Raw genomic sequence first — 17,235 nt, forward strand, 5'->3', positions numbered from 1 at the left:
CACAAATTCATACTTGCCTTCATCCACTCCCATAGCCATCCTGCCCCACAGGAAAAGGCATTGCCACCCCCTGCTTCAGGGAGGCAGTGCCAGGAAAATGGACAAAAAAGCCACATTCATTCACATTCGGTCTCTAGCTGTCATGTGTAATGTACCAAAACCACAACTCCACATCCAGGCCCCACAGACCTTTCCATGGTTTACCCCATATGTTTCACATACCCTGATTCAGTCTACTATCAGAACATCGACCTTGGTATACCACTTTGTTCCATTCGCTCTGTTCCTTGCATGCCTCTCACCTTTCTGCATGTTCTGGCCCCGATCACTCAAAATTTTTTTCACTCCCGTCCACCTCCAATTTGCAGCTTTGATGTTTCCCACATTTGCAAGGTAATGCCAGGAAGAGAAAAAGGCATCATTTTGGCATTACCTTGAAAATGCAAACAAATAGAAAATGGTTTAGTGACAAGAGAAGCTGTGGTGAAAGCCTTAAGAAAATAAAACGTGGCAAGACAGCTGGAGTGAGTGGTGTTGCAGTTGAATTTAAGAGAATGGGGATGACATTGATTGGTTACCTAGGTTATCAAAGCATGTATAGATCATGGCAAGGTGCCTTAGGATTAGCAGAATGGCTGTATAATACCACTGTATAAAGGCAAGGGGGATAAAGGTAAGATTTCAAATTACAAAGGTGTAAGTTTTAGAGTGTACCTGGTAAGTTGTATGAGAGGGTAAAGGCATGTACAGAGTATCAGACTGAAGAGAAACAAAGTGGTTTCAGAAGTGGTAGAGGATGTATGGATCAGGTGTTAGCAGAATGCATGTATACTGATTTCAAACTACAAAGGTATAAGTTTGTAGAGTGTACCTGATAAGTTGTACAAGAGGGTGAAGGCATGCACAGAGCATCAAACTGAAGTGGAACAATGTAGTTTCAGAAGTGGTAGAGGATGTGTGGATCAGGTGTTTGCTTTAAAGCATGTGTGTTAAAAATTCTTAAAGAGGAACAGAACTTGTTTGTGGCACTTATGGATCTGAGGAAAGCATGACATAGGATCGATAAAGATGCCATTTGGAAAGTCGAGGGTAACTGGTGTGGGAGGAAAGCTTTCAGAAGCTGTGAGAAGTGTATATCAAGGGTGGAAGGCTTGAATACAAGTGGGAAGACAGGAAAGTGAGTGATTCCAAATGAAGGTTGGTCTGTGGCAGGGGTGAGTGATATCACCATGGCTGTTTAACTTGTTAATGGATGGGGTGGTGAGGGATGTATATGAGAAAGTATTTGAGAGATGGTGAGTAAGCAGTCTGTTAGGGATTAGGGGACTTGGGAAGTGAGCCAGTTAGTGTTTGCTGATGATACATTTCCCTACAACTACAAGAAGCACAGGCTTGGGGTTCAGAGGCCTGTTGGAAAGGTCCTAAATAACACCAGGACTTTCACAAACTGGTCCAGAGGTTATTATGAATAAAATAAACTACTTCACAGCCTACAATGGCTACCAGTCATGAAAACTAATGGGAATAGTTGAAAGCACTAAGTCTACTCTGGATTGCAAAAGAAGAGATATATAATTGACACATGATATTCAATGTTATTGAAAATAATTCCCTACTGGTATTACAAACAGTATACATGGTAAAGTGACAACCCATGAAAATGTGCTATTAGTACAATTATAAACGACTAAGCAACTGGAGCCTGAAAAAGGGCAGCTCACTACTTGTAGCTATCAGAAATGTGTACCACCTACTAAGGAACTTTTAAGATCTCGCTGACCAGTGTTGTTGGATTCTGCTGCTTGTGGTTACTTTGAAACAAACATCACCTTTGTTGAGGCAGTATCATCGTCAGTTGGTGAAAGTGAGTTCAGTCTGATCAAAGAACTTTTCATTCCAATGAAATCCAACCTTTCCCTGCTACTGATGGTAGTGCAGCTTTTGAAGCTGCAGTATCCTCTGCAAAAGAGGTCCTGGGTTATATAATAATAATAATAATGACTTTCTGAGCAAGCTACTACGAGGTGTTATTGATCCATAAGATTGTGGTATGAATGCTTGTAAGCCACAGTCTGAAGGATCAGTTTTCTCTGAGACTGTGCGGGCAGAAGAGCCTCAAAACCAGCAAAATGAAATGTATACATCTTTTCCCATCCTACTATGCCATCTCCCATTTCAACAGTATCATTTATTAGGTCAACAAAAGACTTAAAACACTGAACAGAGAAAGCAATGTCACCCAGACTTCTCAAAAATTAAAAAAAATCACTAACAGAAACCATACAACAAATCCAAACTCTAAATAACACCATCATTAATTTCTTTACTGAAACACACAGCAAACTCTGGCATTCAAAATATATAATTCACACCTCCCAAGCATACACACATAAAGAACTTGTAACCCAAACCAACGAAGTTCAATCTTTCAAAGAACACACAAACACTCGTGAAACATCACTTAATCACCCACAAACTTAACAGGATGATCATAAAACTAAACAAAATTCACCCAGACAAGTCACCCACTTTTTCCTTCCACTGACAACACAAAATCCTGAGGAATTCCCCTGCAACATCCCCTAACAACATATGATACTTCCACTTGAAATACAGCAGCTCAGTTGCAATCCAAGCATTTACAAACATCTTAACCCCTCCTAGTAGGAGGTAGTTGGTAGGGTGCCAATGACTAGGGAGTTACATTACCAGTACTACCTGCCTGGGTTGTCGAGTTGCACTCCTCTGACCCAGGTAGCCGTCTTTTCTTTCTACCTCACGAACATGTGGATTACTGGTATTCTGTCCACAAACACATAATCTCTCCTTGTTATATGTAACACTTGACAACACAAATCATGCAGCTCATTCTTCATAACTAGATTTTCCTGCAGTGAGCACTAAGTGCTAACCCTGCCTTTTGAAAAATGGTAGAAGTAGTAGGTAGGAGCAATGGGTAGAAACATTTGGAAGTAGTAGGTTGGAGCATTAGACAGATATAGTCATTAAGAACATTCGGTAGGAGCCTCTGCAGACACTGCTAGAATTGGCCTCTGCCCTGTTAAGGGTGAGGCTAAGAAGCAGCAATGGAGTTCTTTCATTACAGAGACTGTTGCTGTGGCCACCTCTTTGAGGGAGTTCCAGTTGGAACAGGCATCAGAGACAAATTAACCCCTATAAAAATCCCCTATAAAATTCTGCCTGAGGATTGGCGGAATGCGTGCATAGTGCCATTGTACAAAGGCAAAGGGGATAAGAGTGAGTGCTCAAATTACAGAGGTATAAGTTTGTTGAGTATTCCTGGTAAATTATATGGGAGGGTATTGATTGAGAGGGTGAAGGCATGTACAGAGCATCAGATTGGGGAAGAGCAGTGTGGTTTCAGAAGTGGTAGAGGATGTGTGCATCAGGTGTTTGCTTTGAAGAATGTATGTGAGAAATACTTAGAAAAGCAAATGGATTTGTATGTAGCATTTATGGATCTGAAGAAGGCATATGATAGAGTTGATAGAGATGCTCTGTGGAAGGTATTAAGAATATATGGTGTGGGAGGCAAGTTGTTAGAAGCAGTGAAAAGTTTTTATCGAGGATGTAAGGCATGTGTACGTGTAGGAAGAGAGGAAAGTGATTGGTTCTCAGTGAATGTAGGTTTGCGGCAGGGGTGTGTGATGTCTCCATGGTTTTTTAATTTGTTTATGGATGGGGTTGTTAGGGAGGTGAATGCAAGAGTTTTGGAAAGAGGGGCAAGTATGAAGTCTGTTGGGGATGAGAGAGCTTGGGAAGTGAGTCAGTTGTTGTTTGCTGATGATACAGCGCTGGTGGCTGATTCATGTGAGAAACTGCAGAAGCTGGTGACTGAGTTTGGTAAAGTGTGTGAAAGAAGAAAGTTCAGAGTAAATGTGAATAAGAGCAAGGTTATTAGGTACAGTAGGGTTGAGGGTCAAGTCAATTGGGAGGTAAGTTTGAATGGAGAAAAACTGGAGGAAGTAAAGTGTTTTAGATATCTGGGAGTGGATCTGGCAGTGGATGGAACCATGGAAGCGGAAGTGGATCATAGGGTGGGGGAGGGGGCGAAAATTCTGGGAGCCTTGAAGAATGTGTGGAAGTCGAGAACATTATCTCGGAAACCAAAAATGGGTATGTTTGAAGGAATAGTGGTTCCAACAATGTTGTATGGTTGCGAGGCATGGGCTATGGATAGAGTTGTGCGCAGGAGGATGGATGTGCTGGAAATGAGATGTTTGAGGACAATGTGTGGTGTGAGGTGGTTTGATCGAGTAAGTAACGTAAGGGTAAGAGAGATGTGTGGAAATAAAAAGAGCGTGGTTGAGAGAGTAGAAGAGGGTGTTTTGAAATGGTTTGGGCACATGGAGAGAATGAGTGAGGAAAGATTGACCAAGAGGATATATGTGTCGGAGGTGGAGGGAACGAGGAGAAGTGGGAGACCAAATTGGAGGTGGAAAGATGGAGTGAAAAAGATTTTGTGTGATCGGGGCCTGAACATGCAGGAGGGTGAAAGGAGGGCAAGGAATAGAGTGAATTGGATCGATGTGGTATACCGGGGTTGACGTGCTGTCAGTGGGTTGAATCAGGGCATGTGAAGCGTCTGGGGTAAACCATGGAAAGCTGTGTAGGTATGTATATTTGCGTGTGTGGACGTATGTATATACATGTGTATGGGGGTGGGTTGGGCCATTTCTTCCGTCTGTTTCCTTGCGCTACCTCGCAAACGCGGGAGACCAAAAAAAAAAAAAAAAAAAAAAATCCCCAAAACATGGAAACTTGCCAACATAGTACCCATCCAGAAATCCTCCAAATTATGCAATTCTCCTATCACCCTATATCACTACTATCATCATTATTCTACTCCCACCCATACAGCACAGCTTCTACTACTGCACTGCATGCTAACCTCAACCAACCATAACCTACCACGCAGTTCTAGCAGTAATAAATATCAACAAAGCATCCAGAACCATTCACTGACATATCTGCAAATAAAAGATTATATCTAGAAGAAAAAAAAGAGAAAGACAACTTCAAAGCTGGCTAACATGCCAGAATCATTCACATGACTTCATCTCCAAAATCCTCAAATACTACAACAGAGTCCCGTAAGGAGCAGTTTTTTCTTCAACCCTCCAATCTCTTTCTACATGACCCATCACCCACAGACCACAGATGCAAATGACTTCAAAATCAACTTCCAAGCACCATGACACAACTCTAACATCAAGCACACAATTCAAGAAAATTCAGCACCATGAATATCATATCATTTGTGTTGTACAGTACATTATTTGTATGAAAGAGCAAGGTGGGAAATACTGAACACATATGAAAGGTGTTATCATTATTATAGTTTTCATCATTATGATAATTACTGTTACTATTATCATTACTATTTTTTTTTTTTTTTTTGCTTTGTCGCTGTCTCTCGCGTTTGCGAGGTAGCACAAGGAAACAGACGAAGAAATGGCCCAACCCACCCCCATACACATGTATATACATACGTCCACACACGCAAAATATACATACCTACACAGCTTTCCATGGTTTACCCCAGACGCTTCACATGCCTTGATTCAATCCACTGACAGCACGTCAACCCCGGTATACCACATCGATCCAATTCACTCTATTCCTTGCCCTCTTTTCACCCTCCTGCATGTTCAGGCCCCGATCACACAAAATCTTTCTCACTCCATCTTTCCACCTCCAATTTGGTCTCCCACTTCTCCTCGTTCCCTCCACCTCCGACACATATATCCTCTTGGTCAACCTTTCCTCACTCATTCTCTCCATGTGCCCAAACCATTTCAAAACACCCTCTTCTGCTCTCTTAACCACGCTCTTTTTATTTCCACACATCTCTCTTACCCTTACGTAAGTTACTTACTCGATCAAACCACCTCACACCACACATTGTCCTCAAACATCTCATTTCCAGCACATCCATCCTCCTGCGCACAACTCTATCCATAGCCCACGCCTCGCAACCATACAACATTGTTGGAACCACTATTCCTTCAAACATACCCATTTTTGCTTTCCGAGATAATGTTCTCGACTTCCACACATTCTTCAAGGCTCCCAGGATTTTCGCCCCCTCCCCCACCCTATGATCCACTTCCGCTTCCATGGTTCCATCTGCTGCCAGATCCACTCCCAGATATCTAAAACACTTTACTTCCTCCAGTTTTTCTCCATTCAAACTTACTTCCCAATTGACTTGACCCTCAACCCTACTGTACCTAATAACCTTGCTCTTATTCACATTTACTCTTAACTTTCTTCTTTCACACACTTTACCAAACTCAGTCACCAGCTTCTGCAGTTTCTCACATGAATCAGCCACCAGCGCTGTATCATCAGCGAACAACAACTGACTCACTTCCCAAGCTCTCTCATCCACAACAGACTTCAATACTTGCCCCTCTTTCCAAAACTCTTGCATTCACCTCCCTAACAACCCCATCCATAAACAAATTAAACAGCCATGGAGACATCACACACCCCAGCCACAAACCTACATTCATTGAGAACCAATCACTTTCCTCTCTTCCTACACGTACACATGCCTTACATCCTCGATAAAAGCTTTTCACTGCTTCTAACAACTTGCCTCCCACACCATATATTCTTACACCATATATTACTATTTTTATTTTCATTAATATTTTTACCACCAATTTCAGTTTCCATACAGAACTGTAATAGTAGTATCATTATTCTATGATCAATGTACTTCATTATTACCCTTTTCATTTTCAACTCCATTCCCATTCCATGGGGTGGATCCAGCACAAGGAGAGCTATCTTACTTCACATGCATATTTTGAGAAATAAAAATCTTCAGAACTGGGGTCAACAGCCCAAATATCACAAGCTGGCAAAGGATTGGGATACTATTACAGTACGGTCCTCCAGAGTAGTTCTAAATCACAATAATCTCATTATAGGAAAATACAAAAAAAAAATAAATAAACATTGAATTAATACTATTACAGTACGGTCCTCCAAAGTAGTTCTAAATCACAATAACCTCATTATAGGAAAATACAAAAAAACATTGAATTAATTACTTGGACGCAAAACATCTTTAATATCTCATTTGTGGTAAGGAGTGGACCATTTAATCTCATTATACAAAATATTTTCAAGTTTAAACTTTTCTTACAAAAGATGACAAGAATCAGGACACTTATACAAGATCATCATGACAGGGGGGACAAACTTTCATTCATTATCAAATCCTGCACAAAGTTACCATTGCATTATAAACGTAATAAAAAAATAAAAACACGGTTAATGGGTAATAAACAGTACTACTTAAAAATTAAACAAATTGAGAACCTGTAATTATGGAAAGAGGGTTGGAAGACACTCTTACATCATAATATTACTGGTTCTTGTAATTTGGAAAGAGTAAGCAGTACTATAACAGTAATGAAAGAACTGCAACAAATATAACAATAAAACTGGAAACTTCATTACAAGAATAAGAGCAATAAAATATCATTGTAGGTATGAGACATCATTCAAGTACTAGCCTTTGTATCAGCATGACAAGTACTCAAGGGCCCAAGTTCTGGGGTGTTAAATTACAAGCAAAAATCATCCACTGAAAAAAATAATGCATTCAATAAGACTTCATCTAAAAGTCACTTCACAAAAAAAAAGTAAAAGTAGCTCTGACTGACCAAGAGATATATGGCAGTAAATTCCGTACAGCCAAATAATAATGTTTCAAGACTTCAAAATACATTGTATCTGGTTTTACCTACTAATGGCAGTGAAGTTATAATGACAATACACCATGTTACTAGTGGTGGAATGAGTAACTCTCTTAAGATAATGATTCAAGAATGATGTATTCTGGAAGATGGAGGTTGGGTGCAGATGTACGAGGTTACTTCCATTCCTGGACTGAAATATGCATTTCGGATGTTACTATGCTGCTATATACAGTTGACATAGAATTAGTCCACAATGGAAACCATTGAGAAATTCAACATATGTGTTGTAGACAACAATGAAAACATGTAAGCTTGTTGGTGTGGAAACTGCTCATGGAAATAAAATAGCAAAGAGTGCTGATTCCTAAAATCAGAATGTACAAAGAATTAATTGGACAGAAAGATAATGATAGTAGAGGATGTGATAAGGTGAGAAAAGCACGTGGAAATTATCAACTCCTACCAAGACAAAGGCAGGTGATCTGAAGGAAAAAGGAAGCTGTATAAAAGAGAGTAGAAATAGATAAAAGTTTAATATTAAACAGAGACACAAGTAAATGGCAATCAACTCTGCACATAAAAAACACACTAAACTAGATACGGCAAGACAACTGAAGCAATGGAATAGTACTCTAGTTGATGATTGTCATAACTAAGCATATCAGTATGTAGCATTGAAACTTAACAGTACTTGGGAAATGATACTGGAAATCATATTTCACAAGTTTCATTCTTCTTTTCAAAGAGTGAAATTCCAAATACACAATTTCACTGTATATCATGCAGTGTCCAAGACCATACTGTTCATTTATGATCTCTGGACAACATCACACTAATAAAGACCACAATAAAGTTTTTCATTTAAGTAATTGTTTCTCTCACCTAAGTGAGGTAGCATATTAGACAAATGATCAACAGCTTCAATTGCATACATCCACTCTACAGCCTTCATTTATAATGCACTGAAACTAGCACTTAGCACCTACAGCTAAGCTTCATAGCCTACATTCAGAAATAATCATTTTTCAGACTTTCTTCATAAATCATACCAAGTTTATTGTATAATTTGATTAATCAAACCTCTCATCTCAATCTGCTGAGCACCAAATTTTTTTTGCAGCAGCCAGGACCCCTACTCCTACACAATCTACACCATAACCCTTTAGTATAAACAAAATATCAATCCCTACTTCACACTCTGGCAACCTGTACATAAGATTCCCCTCTTCCTTAACATCCATGACACTAACTAAACACATACACATAGTAATAAATCAACAAACACTAAAAAAAAAAAGAAAAAAAAAAAACTCCCAACCCAGTCTCAAGTTATACTCTAGCAGACATACACCCATCTGAAACTAAATCCCCAGGAATGTATGAATAACACTTTCTCATCTCTGATCTGGACACCACTTGATACTACAAACACAGATTAAACAAATCATAGGACCCACCATGACTTACATGTAACTTTCATCCTGTAGATGCAGAACCCTTACTCCTGAACTGTCCTGCACTCAACCCAAAAAAACAGACACACAACATCACCACACCTCTTGATGTAGAGACAGTGGACATGGCCAGCTTCCTTTATGCTGCAGAAGCCCTACAGAAGGGGTTCCTGGGACAGGAAAGTAAAGTAAGTAATCAAACCTGTTCTGGTATCAACCTGCAACGTAAAACTGGTATACATGAAACATAGGGCAGGGTCCAGAAACTCCAACGAAGGATGAGATACAGTACTCTCTAGGACAGACTGGCAAGAAGCTTTGTTGACATGTGTATAATGATAATGATAAATATGAATTTACATATACTAATGCTTTGCATGTTTAAGAGAAAAGTTCCACTCTGAAAGAAGAAAAAATGGGAATTTTGAAGATTATTAGGTATTTGGTTGCAACTAAAAAAAATGGCAATGACATAGCAGAGGATGAGAATATAACAGTGCAGAGAAAAAGGAATGGAGCTGCTGTAAGTGCTTTGGTAAATGAGAGAAGCCAAGTGTAGTATGAAGCATAATAATGGGGTAACTGCTCTAACCTTTATGTACAAACAGGCTTATTTGTCCCTGTAAACAGAAAGAGGAAACTACTGTATCTGACAGATAAACATGATAAAAATTAATAACTTTTTGAGAACACAGTAAAATTATGTGAGAAGGAGCAATATATGAAGATGTTGGTAAGATAACTGATATGAAATCATCAGAAAGATGTATGTATGAAAGCCCCTTATAGATGGTAAGGTTATCCAGAATATACAGCTTATGCAAAATTGAGGAAAAACACTGAAAACATAGCTGAAGATACAAGGAGATGAAGCTCAGAGAAAAGGAAATGGAAAGACTGAGCTGACAGTATTTTAGGTAAAGATACCAAGAGGGTGTAAAGCAGTGTTTTAATAGAATGGAGAAAATGTGTTTCACCCCATGAATTGGCTTCAAGCACAAAGTGAACAATTTTAAATTATCTACTGAGAAACACAATTCATCCATCATGAGCATCATAAGCTGGCAATACTCATATCAACTTCAATTAATTGTATTATAGTTGAAGGTAATTTAGGGATCACTTGCAAAAAATATAATTTCTACCTTCACTTCCCAAGTAATAAAGTTTCTCTGCAATGCATCTATTCACTTAGCAGCAGCCATTAACCACTAACTTACCAAATCTATGAGTTCATTCTATACATTTTCATATATCCAAAACCATCACACATTAAACCTTTTTATTCAAGAGTATCTGAAACCAGAAGAAATGCTATGATGGTAACTCAATTCAAAACTCTGGTCATGTGTGAATCAAAGAATGATTAACTTAGAATCAACATTCTTTGCATTTAGGAAAAAAGTACAACTGTTCACAGATATAATTAAAATCAAGGATATGAAAATGATGTTACTCATTCATCAGCCAAATAAAAATGCAGGAAAGCACATATGGATACATACAATAAAGTAACCAGAGAACCATCTTTCAAACCTTTCTCTTTGCTAGAATGTATGCTGATTAAGTTTATGTATGAGAATTTTGGAGCAAGTGTTACACTTTTTATGTGATTACAATGGTGTATCTTAGAACCCTTAAAATATTTCTTTACATTGGCACAGCTCTTGTCACTCAGCACAGACTGGGAATGGATATAAAAAGCAATGAAACAGGAAGCGTTAACTTCTTATAAGTATATAAACCTAAAAACAGATGTGAGTAAAAGGGTTTAGGCATCACATCCTGCTAAAGAGTATGTCCAGAGCAAAACTAAGCAGCAAATTAGATAATATGCACTAACAAGATCTGTCTAGATGAATAAACTGCCAAAGCACTAAGAATTAAAGAAAGATGAGAAAAAACTCTAACATCATTTAACAATATTAGAACTGATATTGAGCGAGCAATTCATTCTTACAGTTAATATTAATGTCACTAGTGGAAGTCACTTCATCAAAATCTGTATCATCTCAAAACTCTTTATATGTAAAATGTTTATCACATGCTTTCCTGCACTGCAATAAACACTCTCAAGATATGAAAAAGACGGTTAGACCAGCACAAAAATAAATGTTCTAGTTCAATTATTCACAAAACAAAGTTTTTACCATTGCTTGCAACAAGATTTTATATATATATATATATATATATATATATATATATATATATATATATATATATATATATATATTCCTATGAGTCCACGGGGAAAATGAAACACGAAAAGTTCCCAAGTGCACTTTCATGTAATAATCACATCATCAGGGGAGACACAAGAGAGAAATATAACAGTCAGTTGATATACATCGAAGAGACGAAGCTAGGATGCCATTTGGTAAACATGTGATTGTCCAAAATGGTGTCCTAGCTTCGTCTCTTCGATGTATATCAACTGCCTGTTATATTTCTCTCTTGTGTCTCCCCTGATGATGTGATTATTACACGAAAGTGCACCTGGGAACTTTTCGTGTTTCATTTTCCCCATGGACTCATAGGAATATCTTGATCACGAGCAAAATTGTGATCCTTTCCAATATATATATATATATATATATATATATATATATATATATATATATATATATATATATATATATTAGCGCTACCTCGCTAACACGGGAGACAGCGACAAAGCAAAATAAATAAATAGAATATATATATATATATATATATATATATATATATATATATATATATATATATATATATATATATATTTTTTTTTTTTCATACTATTCACCATTTCCCGCATTAGTGAGGTAGCGATATATATATATATATATATATATATATATATATATATATATATATATATATATTATCCCTGGGGATAGGGGATTAAGAATACTTCCCACGTATTCCCTGCGTGTCGTAGAAGGCGACTAAAAGGGGAGGGAGCGGGGGGCTGGAAATCCTCCCCTCTCGTTTTTTTTTAATTTTCCAAAAGAAGGAACAGAGAATTGGGCCAGTCAAAGGCCCAGTCCTCTGTTCTTAATGCTACCTCGCTAATGCGGGAAATGGCGAATAGTTTAAAAGAAAGAAAAGAAAATATATATATATATATATATATATATATATATATATATATATATCAAAAATTATTTTCAATAGGCATTATGAGATTCTCTAAAGTGCATGGAAATAAAGTTGGTAAGAAAAATCATAAAATCAACTGAACTCAAAACAGCAACACAACTTTTCTGTATTTTAACACAGATGTCAAAAGCTGTTACATTACTCAAGTCCAGTTACAAACTAATCACATAAAAATATCCTTCACTACCACATATCTGCATTAAAATCACAAATGGGGTAACCTTGATAAAATATGAAATGGCAGTTACTGCTCTACTCTTAACCTAAATCAAAATAATAAGACATGTGCTATTTCCACTATAAATTTCCATGAGGAACTTTACCCAGTCTTTTTAACTTTTCAATATGCAAATCATGTAGTAACTTATTGAAACTAAAGTAATGATCATTGTCGGTAGGGTTTAAACTGGGATACACTACACTAAGTGACTCAGGCAAGTCCCTTTGAGCTATGAGCTCATTTATCCTCTCTAAATCACTAACACTTCCTGCATTGCCATGACCTACTCCATTAACATTAGGGCCTGATGTTTCATTTGCAAGACCATTTGTCATAGGCACAATTGATATACCTGTTAACCTCTCATGAATGGAATTTCCATTATTTTCAATGAGTTGGGAGCTAGTTGGTAAGTTATGTAAGGTGCTTGGTGATGCTAAATTTGAGGGTGAACCATTTAGCATATGAGACGAACCATCCAGATGAAGATTGTTAATACGCTTGGAGAGGGGCTCCTCCTCTGGTATTTGTTCTCTGCCTCGTTTCATCATGCCTTAGTTATCACCAAACAATCTGAAATAAAAAACAAGATGACATAAATGTGAATGAATTCAAATGATGTACCAGCACTTTTTTCCCTAAATGATTACATTCTCAATGACAAATAAGACAAGATACAGTGCAAATCATACATGCCCAAGAATCATGGGAGCAAAAGAGACACTAAAATTATATTTTGTGTTTATACAAAAATTTCCACTCAAGACAATCTCATCCATTCAAGGCAGCTGGGCTTCAAAAAAGAAAATCAACAGATCCAACATAGCATGCATCTGTTATTCTCAATAATCACCACCTATAGATTAGCTATTCACAGCTTTCAAAAACAAGAAAGCAGTCAGTTGGATTAATAAGGTCATAAATTAAACATTGGCTATCTAAGATATACACTATATTGGGTAAACAGCAGCAAAGGAAGGTTTTTATAAATAGGGTACCATGAGTGTAAAAACTCCCTACTCATACCACACATGAACATAATCTTTCACACGCACTCTAATGCTACACAAGGTACCATGAGTGTAAAAACTCCCTACTATACAACAAACAAAGATAATCTTTCACACACGTACTCTAATGCTTCAATCATCACATAGCTTTGACTACTATTTCAAAAGTGTATATCAACCTTATCTCAATTCACCATTTTGAGGACTTTCATAAACTTCCTTCTAATCATCAGTATAGCTTTCATAAGCTGGGAAACTTTTGTTACAGTCCTCGACAAGGTGTGACATAAATCTCTGCTTTCTAAACTCCTCTTTTTCTGTGTGTATTTTTCTGCTTCACTGTTCCATAATGCAGAGCTTCTTCTCTGGGTGATCCATTACAGAAGTGACTTCCATCCCTATCAGCAGTGGTGTTCGTTGCTGTTCTGTCCTACTGCCTACTTTCTTCTCTGTATAAATGATCTCTTTCTTACTTCTAACCCTATTTATTCTTATCTATATCAGTTTTCTAATTTCAGCTTAAATACGGTATCCTATCCCAGCCAAATAGAATAAAGATATTTCATCGTGTAAGCTCCTCATCACTATCAGCTTTGGCTGTTGAATGATTCTGTTATGTAAAGCTAATGTAGTGCTTAAAGAATACAGTATCAGTTATAGGACACATTTGGAGCACCATATTTCATTGAATGATATTATGTGTCATTAAGACTTATGTAAACCAGGGAAAATGTGGGGTAAATGAATGCAGATGTAGCTAATGCACTAGCAAAATATCAAAACAATCTATCAAAATCTTACCTAACCTAACCTAGATCCAGAAATGAAAGCAGAAATATACCATAAGCTTTGTCTGTTGCTGGGGATCACATCGCCTCTCAATGTAGTCTGTTTGTTGACACCTGGCTCCATTTAGACAGTGCTATATCACAGCTGTGACTGGCATGTTTCAACTACATTACTAATCAAAGAAAATCTTAAACACACAAGGAGATTGGGTGGGGTTTTCATAGATTATATCTTGATCTTTTACAAGCATTCTACCTACTTTCACTAAAATCAACCCTACATTTTCCATGATACACAGTACCTCTATCACCTTATTCAACATCAGTCAATGATATATATATACAATAATACTCCATTGTTATTGTACTGTCTAAAAAAAAATTACTCAATATTCAAAAGTAATAGGAATGAAAAGCTAAACAGACTTTTACCAAAATAAATCATACTCCAAAGTGAATAAGGTAATGTCCATCAACTACATACTCAGCCATTTGCATTGGAGAGGGAGGGTTAAGTTCAAGGACCACTCAGCTGGGTTATACTAAGGCAGACTACACTGTGGTGTAGTGGGGTTTAACCCAATTCTCCATGTACATCAAAACACTCTCCACTTTGCCTGACTATACTATGGAATAATCCATTACCATGATGATGAAAATTTGTGCAACCATCGAGATTCCAATAATTCTCGTCAGAAATTAGAAAAAAAAATAATTTCATATTTCCAAAAAGCCTCCTGCTGGACAATGAAAAGTGTGATAAGAAATCTGAAATCCTGATTTTGCACATAGGAATATATACCACTATTCCTCTCCACGAATGCTAGTTTTTCTACTATACAATTTAGTTGATTACACCTGAAACAAAGTGGCGAAAGAATGGTAGATAATTACCAATCAAATCTTTAGATACATCTGTCATCTACAATAATTCATAATAATTACTTTGTAACTTACGATAATCAATAAGGGGAGAATCACATTTCACATCTGAGAGGATGACAGGTACGTCGGCCTACCTCCACCACACACCAGCAGAATCATGTGGCGGATTTCTTTCTTTACTCACACACAATTACACCTCACTTTCTTCCAGAGCTCCAAAAATATCATGGCCTTCTTGAAAAATGCCGGGTACGGCCTTTGGGAAAAGCATATTAGAAGAATTTTTGTTGGACGAAATCCCAACCCACAAGCACAACAGGGAAGACAACTGAACGAGATGGCAAATAATATTGAGAGATCATTAGTATAAATGTTTTTATCCTATCTATATTCACATTATTGTACAATAGTCGGTTAATAATAATATGATAATTTATTGAATATTGATTTAAGAATCTATGATATTTTTCTCTTTATATGTATAATAAATTAGGGGCATGATAATTGCTCCAATTAGATAATTTCAGATTTATAGAGATTTAGAGTATACACGTGTAACATATTGTTATGTATTGTTCAAATTTCTTCGTCACTCTTATCTTTTGTTAAATTTCGTCACTCATCTTCTGATTTATGTTTTGCTGTTTTGTACTGTGAATTCAGTAGGAGTAACTTGTCTCCTTTGACACCATTTCCCATTCTCATTCAACACTTTTGTTTACGAGAAAACATGAGTGTTGAAATTTTTAACGAGAGAAATAGCTTTACTATTATATAAGCCATTGTTTTCTTTATTTACTCGTGTTTGAAGGCTACTGACCCCACTCCCATGTGAGGCTATCATGGCTGACTTCACGAACTTGATTTCGCCAAAGTAACTCTGGACACCTGGCTGTATCGAGAACATTTATTTTTTCTACCCAGTCTCTTTTCTGGATGATTATCTTGAACAAATGTGAGTTACTGTAGGAAAATGTATCCTTGAGTATATGGGAGAATAGTCCTCTCTCTTCCTTCGAGTATAGTTAGTTCTAAATTCTGTTTTATCTTACACCTAGCACGACTGTTATGAGTAAACTGGTAAGGCCAAGTGACATTTCATTGCTGTAATACAGGTCAGCTGTTTTTGTCCCGTGCTGATTAATGAATATTTCAAGGGTTTTAACATATCCTTTTTAATTTTGCATACAGTACTGTAGTCTCTTTTTTCGTACTTGTGCGCACTTTCCCACGTTAATGAGGGAGCGCCAGGGGCACAGAGGCTTCATTCCCTCACATCCATTCTCTATGTCATGTATAATGCACCGAAACCATTCTCCCCTATCCACAAGCAGTTCCCACCAGCCTTTCTGGTTTCCCCCGCCTGAAATGATTTGTACATGCGGACAGAATGAGCGAGGAGACAGACAAATTGGATATGCGTAACAAATGAGGAGACAAGGAGAAAGGGGGGGCCAAATTAGAGATGAACAGATACTGAAAAAAAATTGGGAAGGGTCGTGGCCTGAACATTCAGGGGATTGAAAGGCTTGCGGGAGACAGAATAAACTGGAGCAATGTGGTATACAGGGGACGGCTACTGTCAATGGACTGAGCCAGGAAATGTAAAGTGGCCGAGGGAAACCAGGGAAAAGTATGTCGACACTGGTTGTACAGTTTCTCTGCAAAGTGACTTCACCGACAGTGCGAATTCGAGCATGCAGTCCAGTAACATTCATGGTTTCCCTAGTTAGCGTTTGTAACATACACCTCATTCACTCACATCGACTGCAACTGTTGTGCGTATTGCATCAAAACCACAAATCTTAGTTTTCTCCCGTAGCATTTAAGATGTGCTAGTTCATTCCTTCCACTTGCTGACCGCTTTATATCAGATAAAATTCAGGTTCCTCGAATCATCTTTTACATGCCCCCGGACTATCATCACACCTTAGCTGGCTCCCTTCACTTTAAATAGCAAGTTCTCAAAACTATTAACGACCAATTCCTTTTGAAGCAAAT

General features: G+C 37.5%; 1 protein-coding gene across 1 annotated transcript; it reads right to left on the reverse strand.

Annotated features, from left to right (window-relative positions):
- Positions 1-12,494: 12,494 nt before the first annotated feature.
- LOC139748332 (uncharacterized) lies at positions 12,495-15,585 on the reverse strand. The gene is made up of 2 exons (XM_071661391.1): positions 15,307-15,585; positions 12,495-13,124 (listed from the first exon to the last, which is right to left on the reverse strand). Exon 2 carries the CDS (start codon positions 13,100-13,102, stop codon positions 12,629-12,631), a length of 474 nt encoding a protein of 157 aa, XP_071517492.1. The 5' UTR covers positions 13,103-13,124; positions 15,307-15,585; the 3' UTR covers positions 12,495-12,628.
- Positions 15,586-17,235: the final 1,650 nt, after the last annotated feature.

Source organism: Panulirus ornatus, chromosome 73 (genome assembly GCF_036320965.1).
Source record: "Panulirus ornatus isolate Po-2019 chromosome 73, ASM3632096v1, whole genome shotgun sequence".
In the NCBI taxonomy this organism is placed as follows: domain Eukaryota; kingdom Metazoa; phylum Arthropoda; class Malacostraca; order Decapoda; family Palinuridae; genus Panulirus; species Panulirus ornatus.

Excerpts from the sequence above, each read along its gene's own strand:
- LOC139748332 (XM_071661391.1), bottom strand. The coding sequence starts at position 13,102 with ATGATGAAACGAGGCAGAGAACAAATACCAGAGGAGGAGCCCCTCTCC.